Raw genomic sequence first — 19338 nt, 5'->3', positions numbered from 1 at the left:
CTACGGATATTATGTGAAGATATAACCTGTGCTGCTATTTCCACGGCTTACCAGGCTATAAATATAGGATTATTATTGCTGCTATGAGTATAGCAGCTATAATTATTAAATTCATAAAATGGTACCTATTTTATGTAACAGTTATATACGTGAAATAAATGTCATATACTAAGAAAAAGTGACCAAGGCCTCCAGTGCCCCAGGCTGGAATCGAACCAGCGTCCTCTGCTATCGCGGCAGGTGCCTACTTAAAATAAAAACAAATTCAAGTATTTTCTGTAAATAATTTAATTTGTTCTAATACTTCTAACAGTATTGATTGGCAGCGCCATCTCTCTCGCTAGCTCGGAATCACATGGATGATTCAGTTAGAAGGTCGAACCATACTGTTCTACCTTAAGGATGGCCAGGGGGCGCCTTAGCCTTCAGTAACAAGTGCATATACTTGGAAAATTTCGACCTATGCCGCTGTGGCCCAGTGGCAGAATGGCACAGGCACCTGCAGCGATAGCAGAGGACGCTGGTTCGATTCCAGCCTGGGGCACTTGAGGCCTTGCCCCTTGTTCACATTTATTTCAGTTTATAATTTATATAGTAGTGTTTCTACTTAAAATAAAAACAAATTAAAGTATTTTCTGTAAATAATTTAATTTGTTCTAATACTTCTAAAACAGTAGTTTATACGTAGTAAAAAATCGAGTGGTTGGGGGTTGTTGTTGTAGCGAAGGGGAATAAACAAGAACATCGTATCTAAAGGAGTATTTCATCTAAGGCTCGATTCATTAAAACTTGCAATTTGTAATACTAGCGAGTCTACTTTTAACTCCATTTTATTAAAAGATACTTTCGCTCCTTTTGAAAGATAAATCTTTTGTGAAAAGTGCTTTGGTGTACCATTCCATATTTTGTCTTATTTGTCAACAATTGTCTATATATCGTGTAAAAATGGCAACAGGTAGTAGTCGGTCTGGGTCTCGGCAAGAACGAGGATGAATATCACATGCTTTAAACATGGACTTGTACTTGTGGACAAACATGCACATTTCGTATATGTACAGCTGAGCACTGAAAGAGGCAAAGACCGAGCTTCTAAAATAGTGGTCTACAACTCTACAGGGTTCGTCAGGCAGGCCGCAGTCCATGTACTTATTATCTTAAACATATTTTTTTTTGTGACGAATGCTCGGTTCATGTCAGTGTTCCATAGTATTAACCAATAACGTAAGATTGATTCCACATAGGCATGGTAACAAAGGATTGCAGTCACAATACTTGTGATTTTACTGATCTGTTTAAGAAAATATACATATTTATTTATTCTGTTGGTTACACTCTCCATTTGGGATTTTCAATCGAGTTTCTCGTCAATAAGTAATTGATAAGGTGAAACTGTCCTCGTTAACACGAAATGAAATGCTATTTCTTTCCCTTCAAAGCCTCCATAATAACTCCTTAATATTTCCTTCAATATTACTAACGATTCCTTTCACGTTTATCCAGTACTATTTTTTGGCATTTATTATTAAATTTATTAATCCTTTAATAAAAAAAAACTAAATAAAAATAAATATACTTAGCGTATTTAAATTAATATTAATACTCGTATTTATAATAGAATACTTGAAACCAAAATATTATAAATATTATTTTTATTTTGACATGTAGGTCCACTTAAACGTAGCCGTACTATGCAATTATTATTTTTTTAAGTAGGTATAAAAGTATTTAAAATGTTTTGTGCAAAGATTTTATAAACGATTATGCGGTTCCTGTATTGTATACTCGTATGTTACGGATAAATGTTAGAAGGTTAATTAAACTCAAGTTTACCCTGGTATAACTATTATTACCCGAGCCAAATTAAGCCCGAAAATTAAATCAAATTTAATTTGTATTCGGCGTTTACCCGTATACATTTAGGTCTACCCAACACTGTATGGAAGGGTAATGTCAGAAGTGATGATGCAACACTTAGGTGTTGCAATGGTGTTGGGTAATGTTAGCATTACCCAGCCAGTGTTGGGTAGGCCTAGATGTGTACGGGTAAACGCCGAATACAGATTAATGTTGTTTAAATTATCAGACTTTACCCAAAAGGCTGAGGTAATACCAGTTATACCAGGAACCTTCTAACATTAGCCGTAACATATATAAATTCGTAAATACTTAGTTAAACCAAAAACTTTACATTAAAATAATTAATGTAGGTAAGTTGCATGGAGACTTCATGATGTATTTCCGAAGCTTTTGGCCCAAACAATAAAAGGTAATTTGTTACCAAAAAAAAAAAACACTATACACAACATTGATTTAGTCTTGTACTATAATTCTTATAAATATTGTAGGCGTTTGTTGCTCTCTTAGAAAAAATATTGTGAGTAACGGTACATAAGTAGGTCTTAAAATTCTTGGGCATGATTTTACAAAACTCGACTACTTCTCGTTTTGTGACTACGGCCCTTGAATTTTAAGAACCCTTTTTATGTACCTCTTGCACAAAATACAATTGGCGATGGCAATATACTGCTACCCGTACTGAACAGATACGCCTTAGTAATAGAATACGGGTAGAAACACACTTTTAAACATTTTCTTAAGAAATATTAAAATAAAATAAATAAATAGGTATTATAGGACATTATTAGGTACACGAATAGACTAAGTCCCACGGTATGCTCAAGAAGGCTTGTGTTGTGGATACTCAGACAACGATATATACATAAGTATATAAATACTTAAATAAATAGTAAACACCCAAGAGTCACTCAAATGTCAAAAATTGTTTTTTTTTTACTTCTTTACAAAGAGATAGATAGATAAAAACTTTATTCAACCACAACTTAAATGCTTAAGAGAATTTATGCTTAAGTTCTTTGGCGCCTGGCGGTGTTAAAAAATCCAACCAACATATTTTTATTATTTTGATACTGTTGCTTTTTGATTTTAACCATCAAATTAATATGATTGACATAACGTTAAATAAGGCTTGTTTACAAAAGACATTTTAGGAATGATTTTTTTTTTAATTTTGACAAGTGTTTTTCCAAGAATGTTAAAGATGGAGACTCAATTTTGCTTTCAGGGCATAAAATATATACTATATAATTAACCAAAATAAAAAAAAGATGGTAAGATAAGATAAAGTTTAATAGTTTTAGAGAAAAGTAATATTTTATGAATTCGGATTTTATTTTTTCCCTGCTGAACCACTGGGAATTGTTTAACAAAACTTGGCACAATTGTACTTACTAGATATAAGTAACTATAGAAAAAAAACTCAGCTCTTTATCATAAAAGGGCATTTTTTCTTCCGTTATCATGCCTTTGTAATAATTTTACGTTATATTCATTTTAAAATTACTTTTTTTCTGCCGTGTACCCGTTAAATAAATTTAAAAAACTTGCACATACTTATGGTAGATTATCAGTATAAGACTAACCTAGTCCCAAACTGTCTAGACCCGATTTATCGTTTGTTATATTACTCATAACTGCGATATATGAGGTTGAAGTTTTGGTTTTTGTAGCTACATATATATATGTACATTTCTTAAATAAAACACATTCTAAAATGAACATATTTTTTATTAGTTTTATTACACATTAATGTGGCCTGCTGTAAGACTAGTACAATTTAGGTATTTACAATTTTAACAATGACAATACTTAGTGATACCATAACATTATACGTGAATTATATAGGTATTATTTACAACATTTTTATAGTGATTTTACACTTTACAGTGGGGCAAAGTAGTCAATGTTTGGATCGCCAACTTGCTAAAAAAACAATTTATTTGTATATGTTACCGTAAAACCACTTTAAGTTATAAACGTTTTTTCTAGTTAAAATTAGTTTAAAAAATCCCTTGACGAAAGAACCTAAGAACTAGGATTTTATTTTTCATAATTATTCATATCTAAGCATTTTGTGAAAACTAGTTTTGACAAAAACTAGTATAATGCTTTAATTAAACCAAGCTTTAATGGGACAATTGGTAATTTACGGTAATATATATATAAGACTAACTGATACGAAGTAGGTACAGTACAGGAAATTAATCAATATGTAAAGGGTAGGTTTCTCGTTGTAGGACTTGTAATTGGCAGTATTGTTTAGAATGTCAAAACATCGTTAACACCTATGTCGGTATAGATGGAATTATATCAACTGAGCTAATGCACTTACCTGTACTAACAATGGCATTGTCTTATTACAAATACTATTATCTGCTTTTGTTCTCGTAGCCGCCAACTAGTTACTTACAAAATAAATTAGCATTGCATGTATATTGAATAAATAACCTTATTCCTTGTTGAATGGGGTTAAAATCGTCTAAAAAGATGTTGTAACAAATGGTTTTCTACAAAGTGCATTCGTTTTGGGTATCGACGGTTGTAAAATGCAAATAAAGTTATGTAAGCCATTATTTAGTTAGTGTATTTTTAACCGACTTTAAGATTTCAAAGGAGGAGGTTCTCAATTCGGTTGTATGTTTTTTTTTATGTTTGTTACTATATAACTCCGTCATTTCTGGACCGATTTTGAAAATTATTTTTTTGATTGTAAATATATACATACAGATTGGTCCCGTTTTTGTCAAAAAGTAGTTCTGATGATGGGATCCATGAGGAATCGAGGGAACTCCTCAAATGTTAAAGGCATACATATAGTGATTTTAGTATTTTCATCAACAAATCAAGCACTTACATTTAAAAAAGTGACACTTGATGAAGCGGAACTGCTGATGATGATCAGAACGGAACTCTTCAATGACGCATAGTTCACGTTTGGCGATTTGTCCTCTTCGTTATGTTTGTTAAGCAAGTTAGGTTTCAATAAATATTTTTGTCAAGCTCGAGTTCTGATGATGGGATCCATGAGGAATCGAGGGAACTCCTTAAATGTGAAAGGCATACATATAGTGATTTTTGTATTTTTATCAACAAATCCAGCATTTCCATTTTAAAAAGTGACATTTGATGAAGTGGAACTGCTGATGATGATCAGAATGGAACTCTTCAATGACACATAGTTCACGTTTGGCGATTTGTTCTCTTCCTTATGGACCCAGATCCAAACTTGGACCCGGACTCGGACCCGGACCCGGGTCTGGACATGGACCCCAACTCGGACCCGGACCCGGACCGAACTCTGACCCAAACTTGGACCCGGACAGCCGGACACGGACCCAGACCCAGACCCGGAAATGCTAATAGAAAAGTGGGTTCGGTGGGTGGGCGCGTTTTGAACTGCGATTCTCACAGAACAGAACTGCTATCAGAAAAGTAGGTTAGGTTAGGTTAGAGCTGTGACCCTTACAGAAACGAAATGCTATCAGAAAAGTAGGTTAGGTTAGGTTAGAACTGCGACCCTTACAAAAACGAAAAGCTACTAGAAAAGTGGTTGGTTTTACCTCCTTTTCTACATAATTAGGCAAAAGATGCTGTCTTTTTCATGTCATTGTCTGGAATCTAAGTGCACCATCAACAATAAGTGAACTTTCATCGGCATCCCCCATTGAAGTCGGTTTTTTTTTCTTAAAAATTATGTAGTCTATTGTTAAACAATAAGAGTCGTTAATCTATACTAACATTTCAAGGCGGTTATAATCTGCCTTTACTACGAGGTAGTTATCCTAATTTATGGTTTACTACTCAATGGCATTGTATTCTTGAGACTCTTTGAGTAAACAGGTAAGTGCATTAGCTCAGTTGATATGATTCCATCTATACCTGTGTCGGTGGTGGTACCTATCACCGACACAGGTACGCATATTTTAATGTCCACTTAAATTCTACTTTATTTCACTATTATCCCACTGATACATAAACTAAATATCTGACGGGCTAGCATAAGTTGCTATCCTGCACAGTGGCACTGACCGCCGGCATCATGGGCGGGACAGCAGATACAGATACTTCATTATAAGTACGCGTGTGCGACAGAGATAGGAAATTCTTCGTCCTTACTTTAAGCGCCACTTGCACCATCCCACTAACTCGGGGTTAACCAGTTAAACCGTTAACCCAGTGTCAAATTGTACTGGTAACCATATGGTAACTCCAGGTTTAACCGGTTAATCCCGGGTTAGTGAATGGTGCAAGTGTCAGTCAATAATATTAATATAAAATAAATATTATTGACTGACATGCGTCAAATTTCATGATGAAGTTTGTATTTCCGTCTAGTTACATATCAACAATTCAAAAGAGGACATACTTCATCTACATAATTATATTATAGGGTTATAGGGTGTGACAAAGATCGTTAATTGTCTGCAAAAAGAAGGTACCTACTTAAAAATATGGAATATTTTAATGACAAAAAACATTCTCAAAAGCTACCACAAAGTATAACATTACAATATACTTACTCCAGTTCCCGGTAAACCAATTTTTAAAGGATCGGTTTCATGCTGTGTCGGATGGGATCATACTTTGAGCTAAGTACCCAAACAGATATCAAAATAGCAGATTAATACGATTTTATTCCAAATTTTAAAAGGTTTACCCAATGAATGTCACTGCATAACTTTGCCTATAGCTAAATATTTTATTAGCTTATACTATACCCAATATAAATGATACAAAATGTCGTCTTTTACTTTGTATGATCGTAAAATTATAAAGTTTTATTTAAAAAAAGTTGATGTGAAGGTTACACTCGAATTTATTGTTGTTACAAAACACAATTTTCAAGTTGCGATTTTATTAATGGCTTCAACAAAAATTCTAACATTGACACATTGAACTTTTTATAATAAACATCAGTGGAGTTACAGATTTTTGTTTATTTCATTCCGACAAATTTACCTACATATTAATACTTCCCTGTTTTTACAAACATTATGTATAGATTTAACATTGATATTCATTAACCATATTTTAGTGATGACATTTTTACATGGACACAGTAAATTAAATACTTAAAATTATTTATATTTTAATCATTGCAATATGAAAACGTTTTTGCGTGAATGTTGATGAAACATTAAATATAAGTAAAAAACCGGCCAAGTGCGAGTCGGACTCGCGCATCGAGGGTTCCGTACTTTTTAGTATTTGTTGTTATAGCGGCAACAGAAATACATCATCTGTGAAAATTTCAACTGTTCATGAGATACAGCCTGGTGACAGACAGACAGACGGACAGACGGACAGCGGAGTCTTAGTAATAGGGTCCCGTTTTTACCCTTTGGGTACGGGACCCTAAAAATGGATATGACTATGGCTACAAGTAATAGTTAATGGCTAAATTCTCATAACTATGTAAGCTGCCGTAAACAAATAATAAATTTTGCATGTGATATTTACACCAACTTATTTATCAATTGATCTAGTGAAGAATCTTTGTATCTAAAAGATGTTTTGCGAATGCACCGTAATTTGAGTACTTGGGGGCCCTTGTTATATTTTTATTTTATTTTATTTGCGAACCTGAGGGGAAATACACCCCTCTTTAATATAAAACCAAAGTTACTGACTAGGTAATTAACAGAATCAGGGGTTACTTTGCGGAAATCCATATTAATCAAAACAAAAGTATTACTTTGGTAATCTGCGAAATAATAATGTGCTAGTTAATTACTAACCCATTATACCTACTTACCTCGTTTTTTTTTGCATGCAACGAATGTTCTCACCGCACCACCCCGCCGCAAAAATAAATATAGGTACTTGCGTAAACATAACAAACCAGCACCAAAAGTACAAAACTCGATACGTGTTTCGCCTCTGTACATAGGTATGAAGCATCAGGAGATACTGGAGATGTTGACGGTCCGGCAACGGAATCCGATTTGACGCGAAAAAATACGCAAGTAAGTATAACGGGTTAGCACTTATTGACTAGCACGTTATTATTTCGCTATTAATACCTACAACGCTAACTCGATTCACGCAAAAACGAACCGTCCTACAAAGATTTCAGAAATAGATATTTAGCTTAGCTACGTTCTGCTAAGGCAGTTAAGCTTACGATTGTCACCTAAGGGAGAGGTTTAATATCGTTAGCGCTGGTAATAGGAAGTGGCCCAGGATGTAGTAGCTCGGCGATGACGATTGCATGGCCGCTGGGTTTTCACCTGAAACAAGAATGTAATGCTAAATAAGAGTATATAGATAGCTACCACATAACAATTTAATATACAGAGTAAAAAACTTAACTTAATTTACAAAGTAAAAAAGTTTATTTGCGCGAATATCTAATCTTACTACGAAATGATATGAACTTGCATGGTTTTACTAAACAAACATTATTCGTTTAATAAACTCATCAATATAATATCGTCAGGATAATATTATGCAGTAAATGAGGATAGTTCAAATGAATACCAATATCCATAAAAGCTTATTTTGACATGATTCGAAAAACGTAAGCAAATTGACTGTTTTTAAAAGCGCAACAGCCTTTGTTGGCTATTACAGAAAAGATTTTTCACGAAATAAAAAAAATGTTGAATGAAAGTATTTCTGCTGAATAAACTTGCCGTTTGATCTTTGATTGTAAACTGAAATTCGTGCAACATATTTAATGATAAATAAATTGTTGTTAAATTGTGAGTTTTATTATATAGAATTAACTTATTCATTGAATTTCTGCCTGTGCCCAATATTATTATGCACGCCATTAAGTATATTTAAGCACCAATACGTATCGTTGTAAATGAGTAATAAAATCAAATATTTAATACGATTGTAACTTAACCTACAATGACTACAATGAGCGAATTTTAGTTATGTATTTTGAAGAGAAAGAATTTTAGTTACAAAGCTTCATACTTTAATAATCAGGCAACTTTTTCATGCATTAAGTTTTCTTTTGTAAATGGTAACTTTTAAATCTTATGGAACTAAATCTAATCTTACTCAATTTTGGGAACATATCAAATTATTTTATTAAATATTTTGATTTGTGTTTTTTTAATATTCACACTACTATATATAAATTATAAACTGTAATAGATGTCATATAATATAGAAAAAGTGACGAAGCCCTCCAATGGTGAAGTGGTGAGAGCTTATGGAGCTTGTAAAATGTAAAGTTTATGGTATTTTTACATTAATAATTACCAACTAGATTTAGTTAAAAATTAAAAATAGTAAATAATTCTGGCCAAAGCTTTTCCTCATCCACCATGCATACCTAACAGACGTAACAGCTAAAGGAAAATTCATTAAATTCTTTTTCCTATAACTGTTGCGGGTGTTGGTCGTAGTAGGGTGCTTTTCTACTGGTTTTATAAATGGGGACAGTAAAGAAAATAAATGAGCGCTAAGGAGGTTTACGTAGAACGTGGAATTGTCCAAGTATTACGTATTGCTCAACTTAGCGCTCACGGCTGCAGCATCTTTAGGTTCCATTTAGGTTATAGGAGTCCGGGAACTGCTTAACAATCTCATCACAGTGATGATCACAATAGTAAAAGTTAAAATATCTAAATAATTGAGGTAGACTAATAAGTGCTTATATGTTTTATTTTTTACTGTTGACGACAGCGTTCTACTTTAATTTATTAGTAAGTAACTATTTGGTCCAATGGACCGGTCGCGTTTATATCTTACATACAAACTTTTTCTGATCGTATAACAAAATTAAATTTACTAGGCGTTTTCCGTTTTCCTTCAAATACCGATATCCTCATTAATAGGAACATGAAGCTCAAATATAATGGATCAACCCTAGGAGGATATGACCAAACGGAGACGCCACGTCTCTAATTTGCTGTACAATAGTCTGCCGATTTTTGCGGGGGAGGGGAACGTCAAATGTATACGTAACGTAAAAATAGCCAAGTCATATAAACGTCAGTCCATACATTGTGTATGACCATTGGCCGACTATTTTCGACAGAGAGGAACGCCTGTTAATGTCTACTCCGTTTGGTTATATCCTCCTAGGACCAGCCTAATAAGCACCAATTCACTGATTTACTTAAGGAAACGAGAACACGAAACTTCAATTACCTTCTATGGGTACTTAGAAACGTGTCATAATATCCTTAGCTCGTTACATAATAACCATTTTAAGGCATTTAAAATTGAGCAGAGTTTAAAAAACTTCTTGGTAAGTTAGACAGATTTCTTAAAGTCCAGATTTTAGGAAAAGTTACTTAATGGTCTCATTTGTGCAAGCGAGATTATACTCAATGAAATCAGAAGAATAAAACTTACGAATAAAATTTTAGATTTATAGAATTGATAAAAAAATACGTATTAAACGTATCAAAATTATGAATAATTTGTTGAAATACCGTAATATATCAAAACATTATTTCTTAAGTAGGCCAATCAATCAATCAAAATATTTATTGTTGGTCATGAGTTACAGAGATGTTATTCTAATGTACAACGGTCTTCATGTCCTGCCTCAGAGAGGCGTACAATATGGAAACTTAATTCTAAATGAGATCATTTATGTAAATATATTAACTTGGTTAACATAGGGTTTTATATTATTCTGTTAAAAAATCGGAGATGCTTTAAAAACATTTCTCCACAAGCCAGTGAAAAAGTTTTCTTTTGAACTCCATAGGCATCAACTTCTTTAGGTGGATTGGTAATTTATTATATATTTTTGGACACATAACCATAACACTCTTTGAAAAAAATGCCGAAGTTGATGTAGGATATCCAATATCATAACCATATTTTGACTGAAGACGTGGTCTTGGATTTCTACTTTCAAACATATTTGGGTTATTTTTACAAACAGACTGACTTCAAATATGTAAAGGGCTGGAAAAGTTAGTATTTTATTCTCGAGAAATAGCGTACGACATGACTCAGTTTGAATAAGAGCATATATATCGCGGAGGCATCATTTCTGTCATCTAAAGACTTGGTCTTTATTCCCAACATTACCCCATAAAATAATACCATAGCGTAGATTTGACATGACATAAGCGTGGAAAGCTAGAAGAGCTGTATTTTCTGTTAATACTTCTCTAAGTCGTTTTATAGCATAGGCACGTGCTCTGAGTGGTTAAGCCAATTAGAGTTAGAATCTATCATTATACCTAAAAATTTTGTGGAGTTAACGTATTCTATTTCTGTATCTTTGTACTTTATACTAATTTGATTTTGTTTTCCCTGTTTAGCGTCGTAATTCCATGCATTTAGTTTTATTTAGGTTAACTTGAAGTTTGTTTATTTCTAGCCATTTGTTGACATCTGTAAATACTTTATTTAGATCTTCTTTATACTGTGCGGTATTAACATTTCTTACTATTATTGAACAGTCATCAGCAAACAGAAGAATTTTGTGATTGATGGTAACTTTTGGTAAATCGTTGATATAGAAGAGGAATAATAATGGTCCAAGTAAACTGCCCTGAGGGACACCAACTATCCTGTATGAAGATCTGTAGGTTTCAAAAGTTTTTGTGTTCCCGGAATTAGCCATTACTTGAGTGCATTGCTGTATATTGTTGAGATAGGTTTTAAACCAGTTTAAACAGTTACCTCTAATGCCGTTGTGGTATAATTTATTCAAAAGTCTGTTGTGACATACCCTGTCAAAGGCTTTTGTCATGTTTATAAAAATGCCAGTAACAGGGATCTTATCATTTCTACTTTGTGATACTATTTTAATAAGTTCATAAACAGCCGAGGTTGTTGATCTTTTAGCTCTAAATCCAAACTGTTCTTTCGACAATACGTTGTGTTTAGTAAAGAAGTCTATTAACCGCTGGTACATAACCTTTTCAAAACACTTAATGATTGCCTCTTTAAAGTGCTTTTAATGGTCCCCTTTTTTTTTCAAAACAAATCATCTGCTGCCTTAAAATAAAGTTGAAGGGACTAATTTTTGGACTCAAACAAAGCCTAGTTTCCCTCTGCGTTAAAGAGGCCGATGGAGTTTGCTTTCGTAAAAAAACAGCTGAAATGTCAATTCTTGGGGTTGAGTAACTGAGTTCATTTCAGATATTTTGGCTTGCAAAAAAAAAACACCTTTTTAACTATCTAAAAATTTTAACAATTTATCATGGTGCACAGTATTATAATAATTTTTTTCTCTTTTATTGTTTAGTAGGTATGCATAAATTTTTGTGGTAGTTACTTACTTTTTTGTCTGTTTTTTTTTGTGTCGTTGGCGTACGTGTCGCCACTGACGCAGTTTTAAGTCAGGTCCCCACTGAAAACCAGCGCCATGGATTACCGCGGCATTATGGCGACCGATCTGGCCTAGTGGGTAGTGACCCTGCCTATGAAGCCGATGGTCCCGACTGCGTGTGCTATCAAAATCGTTGCAGACTTATCTTGATCTAACTCTACGAACAAATGCGTCTGATGCCAGATAGATCGGACGTCTGATGTATATGGTGGGAATTGATCTGACACGCACAGATTTGTAGGTATATCCCTGGCTCGTATATGATAGGAATTCCTTCTTTCCATTCATAACCTTTAAAAGTATTGACAGATAAGTTTCACATAAATAAAACGTATTTTGTAGGTATTTGAAATAGGTACATTATATTGAACACTGTGTTATGTATTATAAATACCTGTTACCAAAGTCGTTTGTATTTTGTTTTCAAATGCTTTTTAAATGTATCTTGTAAATAGTGTTCGAAATACGATGAAGCCAGTAGTTTGCCCGCCTGTATTAGGCACATCTTTTTTTTTAGGGTTCCATACCCAAAGGGCAAAAACGGGACCCTCTATTACTAAGACTCCACTGTCCGTCTGTTTGTCCGTTTGTCTGTCTGCCTGTCACCAGGCTGTATCTCATGAACCGTGATAGCTAGACAGTTGAAATTTTCACAGATGATGTAGTTCTGTTGCCGCTATAACAACAAATACTAAAAACAGAATAAAATAAATATTTAAGTGGGGCTCCCGTAGAACAAACGCGTTTGTTTGCCGTTTTTTGCATAACGGTACCCTTCGTGCGCGAGTCCGACTCGCACTTAGGCAGTTTTAATGACCTTTTCAACACACTTGCTCAAAACGACGTTTTGATTCCACCGATTTTTGGTTCATAATCCTAGATATTAAACACGCGTGCTCTTTCAGTGTATTATTCCACTCGTGCTTTTTCATTATATTATCCGACTGAGTTAAGAAGGTAACTGATTGCTAATAATATGCATGGAAAGGGAGCCTTCTTTAATTGGTCAGACTGGCGGGCACCGGCTCGCCCGACCGCCCGCGCGGCGCGCGGCCCGGCCGGCCCGCCGAGGGGCGGCCGGCAGTATGACAGATGCAACACACAATACAACTGTTTTAACTATTACAATTTGATTAATATGAAAGTTTCTTTTTTTTTCTCGCAAGTGTGTTGAAAAACGTCGTATGAAACGCGTGTCCATTGGTCATTACACACATCGGCTTTCTTATTGCGCGCTCGCTTACAGCTCGATCGCTTACAATATCGCCTCGTGTGTAATGACCAACTTAGCACACTTGTATCATAATGTACTATTACTAGGGCTGCGCAAGTCCTTTTTAGGGCTGAAATAATTAATTTTTCGTGTTAAATACGACAAAAATATTGGTCATTTCAATCACTTTCACCGTTCACTACTTGATGGGTACCTATACAATTAATGCCTAATATCGCTCAAATTTATTTTTAGGGTAACTTATCGATCACTTTTTTTTGTTAAAATTAAAAACAAATTAAAATTAGAAAACATGATATACGCTGTCCTCACGCTCAGTGAGAGTGAGAGAAAAACACGAACTTACGAGGCCTTAATAACCAGCCAGGGTCAAGGATAAGCAACTTTTTTATTAGTTAAATTTTTTCCTTTTTTTGCAGTATGTGTTTTTTGTCTTTTTTGTCTTTCAAGGAAGTGATTTTTCTGCCCTTAAACGAATCACCGGTACCTATTATTGTTACACGCTGTATACACAGACCCTTAACGGCAGTAAATGTTAAATAATATAATTTTTCTACTCGTCGACTGTAATGGTTTCATTATGATTTCGTATACCAAACTGTAATTAGGTACTTTTTGTGTATAGGCTCCCAACTCAACTATAATATTCATTTCGAAACGGTTTAGTCAACTATAATGAAATTGACCAATCAAAGCTCGCCGCGGTCAAGAGGACGAAACCAAACGATAGCTCACATTAATTATTTATTTTAGGTTATATAGTACAAAACAATTGCTTCATAAAGCACGGTTCACATTTGTCTGTCGTGTTGTGTTGTGTTGTGTCGTGACGCATATCGGTTTCATGTCTCAATCACTCACTGTTCACATTTGTCTGACGCAGCGTGCATCAGACATATGTGCACGCAACCATTTTAAATGTATGAAACCGATATGCGTCACAATACAACACAACACGACACGTCAGACAAATGTGAACCGGGCTTAAGTCAGAAATGCGCATGTGACACCCTTAATATAGCAACATGCATAAACTACGAAAACCGCTTAGTGTTGCTTGTTAGTCTCTAAGGCTACGGTGGCCAAAATCAAGAAAAAAACTGTCTAAAATTTTTATTTTGCAAGGAGCAAAAGCAGGGCCTCATGAGTTTCGAGAAGGTGTCGTTGACCAACCCGCCGGGCCCCGGCGGCCGGGGCGTGTACGAGTATGATGGTATCGCCGCTGCTCGCGTATGTTAGCTGTATACTTTTGGTTTGTTTACCTAATATATGATTTTTGTTGACTCGTAGAAAAAGTATTGTACACAATAGTGATGTAATCAAGCTTTTCAATCTCTTACCCAATAAGGCCACTCAGCAAGCTTCGTGGCCGTAACACGGTACTCGACTGAAAAGCTCTCCATTATATCAAGATTGTATAAAACTCATCGTCGTGTCGTATCAGGCTGTCAAGGAGAAGGCAGAGGACCGACACATATAGAAACCGCTCCAGCGACAAGAGTATAACTCTTAAATATATGATGATGATGTATAAAATACTATTTAATTTAAATATTAACGACAGAGACTATGAGAATTTATGAGCCTGATCAAAAAAAAATATTACGGCCCATCGAAACAATAGCACCCATCGCCAGATGGTCGAGCTTGTTCCGCGCTAACATCCAACCAAGAGCTGTCCCGCGCTCTCGCGACATTCTATTGCCCAATTCCAGAATTCCGTGAAAGTGTTTATAGTGACGGCTATCAGTGCATCCCGATTATATAGTACTTAAGTGTACCTGTGTGCGGTCCGTGCCTATCGCTGCTGCAACAGCGGCCCAACGCCGAGACGCGGCGGCTGCCTACAACACGGCAAAATTTGGTGAGATCTTTCCAAGTCTGTTAGGCCAAAGCTTTAGGCACAATACCCCTGGTGCACAAAGTCTAGATCTGTCCAGGCCTTTAGCCTAAGTTTAAAGCTAGGCCCATATCCCACCCCAATCCACATAATAACTAAACGTATTTTGACTTGACTACTCTCTGACAATCGCGCATTTATCTTAATACCCTTAAATAAGCGAATAAATAACATAGGAAGGCTCACATATCTTCAACCGACCACCAGTTGTTAGCACTTCATAAATAGTACAGCAAAAGGTCAGACAATAATTTAACCAGGAATTTGAGCTACATAACTTACTGTACATATAAAACGATTAAACTTGCTCAAGTATTGCACATATCTTGTAATCGCACCTATAATGGGTACTATAATAAACCGGGACTATAATGTACTAGGTAAAAAAGGTAAAAGAGGCAGAGCAGAGTTCATAACTAAAAAGCTGATTCATCGGTCTAGTTTCAGCTAAAGTTGGAGCGACATCTACCTTGTTAGTCTTTATTTACGAAAACAATTTAGCACCATTGCTTAGCATTAAATAATAAATGATTCTCCCTCATTAAGACACCTACGGTATACACAATAGTGCACACGAGGTCAGCATATATCGAAGGATTACATCGCAATCCAGGCAACCAAAGATCATATTAATACCCTACATTATAACCAACAGTGAATACTCGTAGTATATAATAATCTTAGGTACCCCACTGACTCAGAATCTGGAGATATATTGCTTCCCGGAAATTCCAGAACATATTATTCGACATCTGGCACACAAAACCCTGGGCTTTTCTCTTGAACCGCCTTGCCAGTGCGAGGGCAATACTAAAAATTGTGCATTCATTCCATAGAACAAACCAATAAAAGTATAAAAACAAAGACCGTCTTGCTAACAAAGATAAATTACTTTTAAGAACTCTTAAGAACGCAATTTTATTGTAAAAGGGTAACATATGCCGGAAACCATAGGATCCCTTAACAAACAGCGTTTATTACACAAAAAACTACAAAAAACTACTGACGCAAGGTTTTTTGCGTGTTTCTCGGTCCTATTGTCTCCATCCACAGGACAGTAATTAAATGTACGGTCAGTAATTTTCGGGTTTCTCAGACATTATCATAATATAAATAAAGCAGACATCAAAAATAACTTTCGATAACTCATGCCAGCCATTGCAGGGCCCAAACTGCGTACTTAATACAACCAGTTCATTATTCGCCACCTCTACTTAAGTTGCATGTCATACACCTAAGAGTCTAGTTAATAAGTTTAACTAAAACCCATAACGTAAGTACATGAATCACAAACCCTCTCCACAGCATAACACCTCAATACTACATAGTTGCACCCTAAGCATACACGGCCGATCACTGTCTAAGTTACACTATATGTTATACAATTAAGAATCTACATAATTAGCTACTAAGTTAAACGGCGTATATATATATATATACATACAAACAGATAGATTTTAAGCCCTCTCCACAGCACGGCCCTCCCTGGCAATTAGGATAAGCTCAGAGAAGCAAAGGTCTGGAAGGAACACCAAAGATACGTACGACTCTATATACGCTGAGTTGCGTGTATAGGTAATAATAATAAGAACTTAGCTATATAAACAAAGCAAGTACATACCTGCTCATACTATAAGCTACAGGAAACAACATGGAAAACGAAGCCCCAATCTTAAGGATACAAGGGGATGGAAACTGCCTGTACCGGGCATTAGCCCACCAAATAAACGACTTATATGACCTAACATTTGACTATCAGGCAATCCGACGGGACCTCGCTCGTTATGTCGAGGAAAACCAAAGTGATTCAAAGATGCACCTTGCAACTATGAGCAACCTGGACTCGTCGGCACGAAGTGCAGAAATCATAAATTATATAAAATCACAATACCAAGACGGTACTTGGGGCGGTACCGATATTTTAATAGCGGCGGCAGAATACTACGGCATAAATGTGAAAATATTTCAGGGATTACCACCACGAGAAACAGCATGCTTTACCCCCAAGATACCGAACGACGCGGTAGGAAATATAGGCCTTATATTCACTGGAAACCACTATGACTGCTTTGAAAGCCACCTAGGAGTCCTCACCAGAGACGTAACGCCAAATGACCTACGCCTCACAGCGGGAACAGGCACCCCAGAGGAGATACCAGATGCGACCGGCTACGGGCTTACTCGCCCCAGACCGCACCACGCCATTCAAAAACAGATAGGAAACATAAACGTGGCCACATGGAACGTAAGAGGCGCTGCGACACAGACTAAAAAACGTCAAATTGACTCAATATTAGAAGAAAAGTCAATACACATTGCGTGCTTACAAGAAACGCATCTTAAAATCGGCACGTTCGACTCAAACCACTATACGTGGCATCTAAGTGGAAATAATAACAAAAGAGGCCTAGCCATACTTATCAGAAAAAATAGCGGCCTCAAACTAATTTGGGCAAAAGCAAACGTATACAATATGGTAGCCTCGATAGATACAGGCAGCGGAACCACACCATTCATCGTCACAACCCACTGGTCTAATGCAACGTCTGCTGCAGCAAATGACCTAACCCGCCTCTTGCAGTTATTAGATAAGAAACCGAAAAACTCGATACCTATCATCCTAGGCGACTTCAACGCACACATAGGCCACAAAGACACAGCCACACTCCGTGACCGAAAGCAAATTGGTAGAAACCTGTTGCACGAGACAACCAACTACAATGGAGAGATCTTATTAGACTTGATCCACCGAGAGAAATTCCGACTAGACACATCGTTTGGCCGGGGAAGCTGCAAACTGACCTGGAGATCAGGCAAGACCACTTCACAAATCGACCATATAATGACAGAAGCAAGAAGTCAACCTATTTTCAATTTCATCAAAGGGGAGTACTCAAACCTATCCGACCACAAAATTATATGGGGAAACTTGAAACCTAGAGAAGAGATATCCAATAAGAAGCCATCTTACCAGTCACCCAAAGAGAAACTAACAAGCGAATTCAACTACAGGACCCTAAATTACGAACAACTTCAAAACAGTACAACAATCAAAGAATACCAACGATGCTTAACTGAACTGACAAACAAGAGTAGGGCGGAAGGATCAGCTCCACTGACATGGGAAAACATCACAAACATAATGAAAACTGCAGCCAATAAGACCCTAAAATACGAACCGAACTACTCCAAGGAACGAGAAGAGGCGCTAACAAATCTACAAAAGGCCAAATTCCAAAATAAACGCAACGCCCTAGACTCCTCAGCTCGAAATAAGCTTAAAGAATGTAGACGGCGCTTACAAGAGATCGAAGCCGCAGACGACGAAAAAGAATGCCGAACGTTCTTCAGCGGGCTAGCCAAAACACACCCGTCGATGAGAATGAAAATAACCTACGACTTCTACAGACGTCACAGGCAAAAAGAAAGGCGACGAATCAAAAACACCTTTATTCCAATGTCAAAGTGGGAAAAAGAATTTGACAATATGGAGGGGCCCTTCATTGACGGACTCATCGATGAGGACCCATCAGAACTAGGAGATGAGCCCACAATGGCCGACATTGACAAAATCCTTAGCCAAATGCGAAACGGCACCGCTCCCGGTATCGACCAGGTGGTCACGGAGCTATACAAGGCAAACACGCAAGATCTAAAATCCGAGATATTATTATTATTTACAACGACGGGACTTAATCGCGTAAAATAAGTATTAAACCCACCTCCGACGTTTCGAGGACGGCGTTGTCCCCGTGGTCTCGGAGAAGACTGGCTAAAGTTGACATCAACATCTTCTAGGCGCGCGAGTTTTTCGAACTACCCGCACTTGGTCTTGTTTATTAACTTGAACGTTTTGCGCACTAGGGATGTTACCGGGTCGACACACAACACTCACAATATTCGATTTTTTAACTTTCGATATTTGGTTTCGCTTACACTTACTAATGACTGGGTTCCATGTGGATGAGATCTTAAAACCTTCGTCTCGATTGAAATTTCTATGTTTCTTGATTTCAATGGCTTCACGGATTTTTCTACTATAAAACCCACGATCTGTAGAAAGTATTCTAGGGTTGTGAAGCTCAA

General features: G+C 36.2%; 1 protein-coding gene across 2 annotated transcripts in view; it reads right to left on the bottom strand.

The window, feature by feature from the left end:
* Positions 1-7867: 7867 nt before the first annotated feature.
* LOC134752569 (uncharacterized) overlaps positions 7868-19338 on the bottom strand; it is a 191774-nt gene continuing 180303 nt past the window's right edge. For both annotated transcript variants that reach the window (XM_063688247.1, XM_063688241.1), the window contains exon 8: positions 7868-8087. In XM_063688247.1, coding sequence (XP_063544317.1) covers positions 7987-8087 — 101 coding nt within the window. In that variant the 3' untranslated portion in view covers positions 7868-7986. The remainder of the gene's footprint in view (positions 8088-19338) is intronic.

The sequence above is a fragment of the Cydia strobilella genome, chromosome 2 (genome assembly GCF_947568885.1).
Source record: "Cydia strobilella chromosome 2, ilCydStro3.1, whole genome shotgun sequence".
Classification (NCBI taxonomy): Eukaryota; Metazoa; Arthropoda; class Insecta; order Lepidoptera; family Tortricidae; genus Cydia; species Cydia strobilella.
The sequence above is the reverse complement of the archived record's forward strand: the minus strand, read 5'-3'. Positions and strand labels throughout refer to the sequence as shown.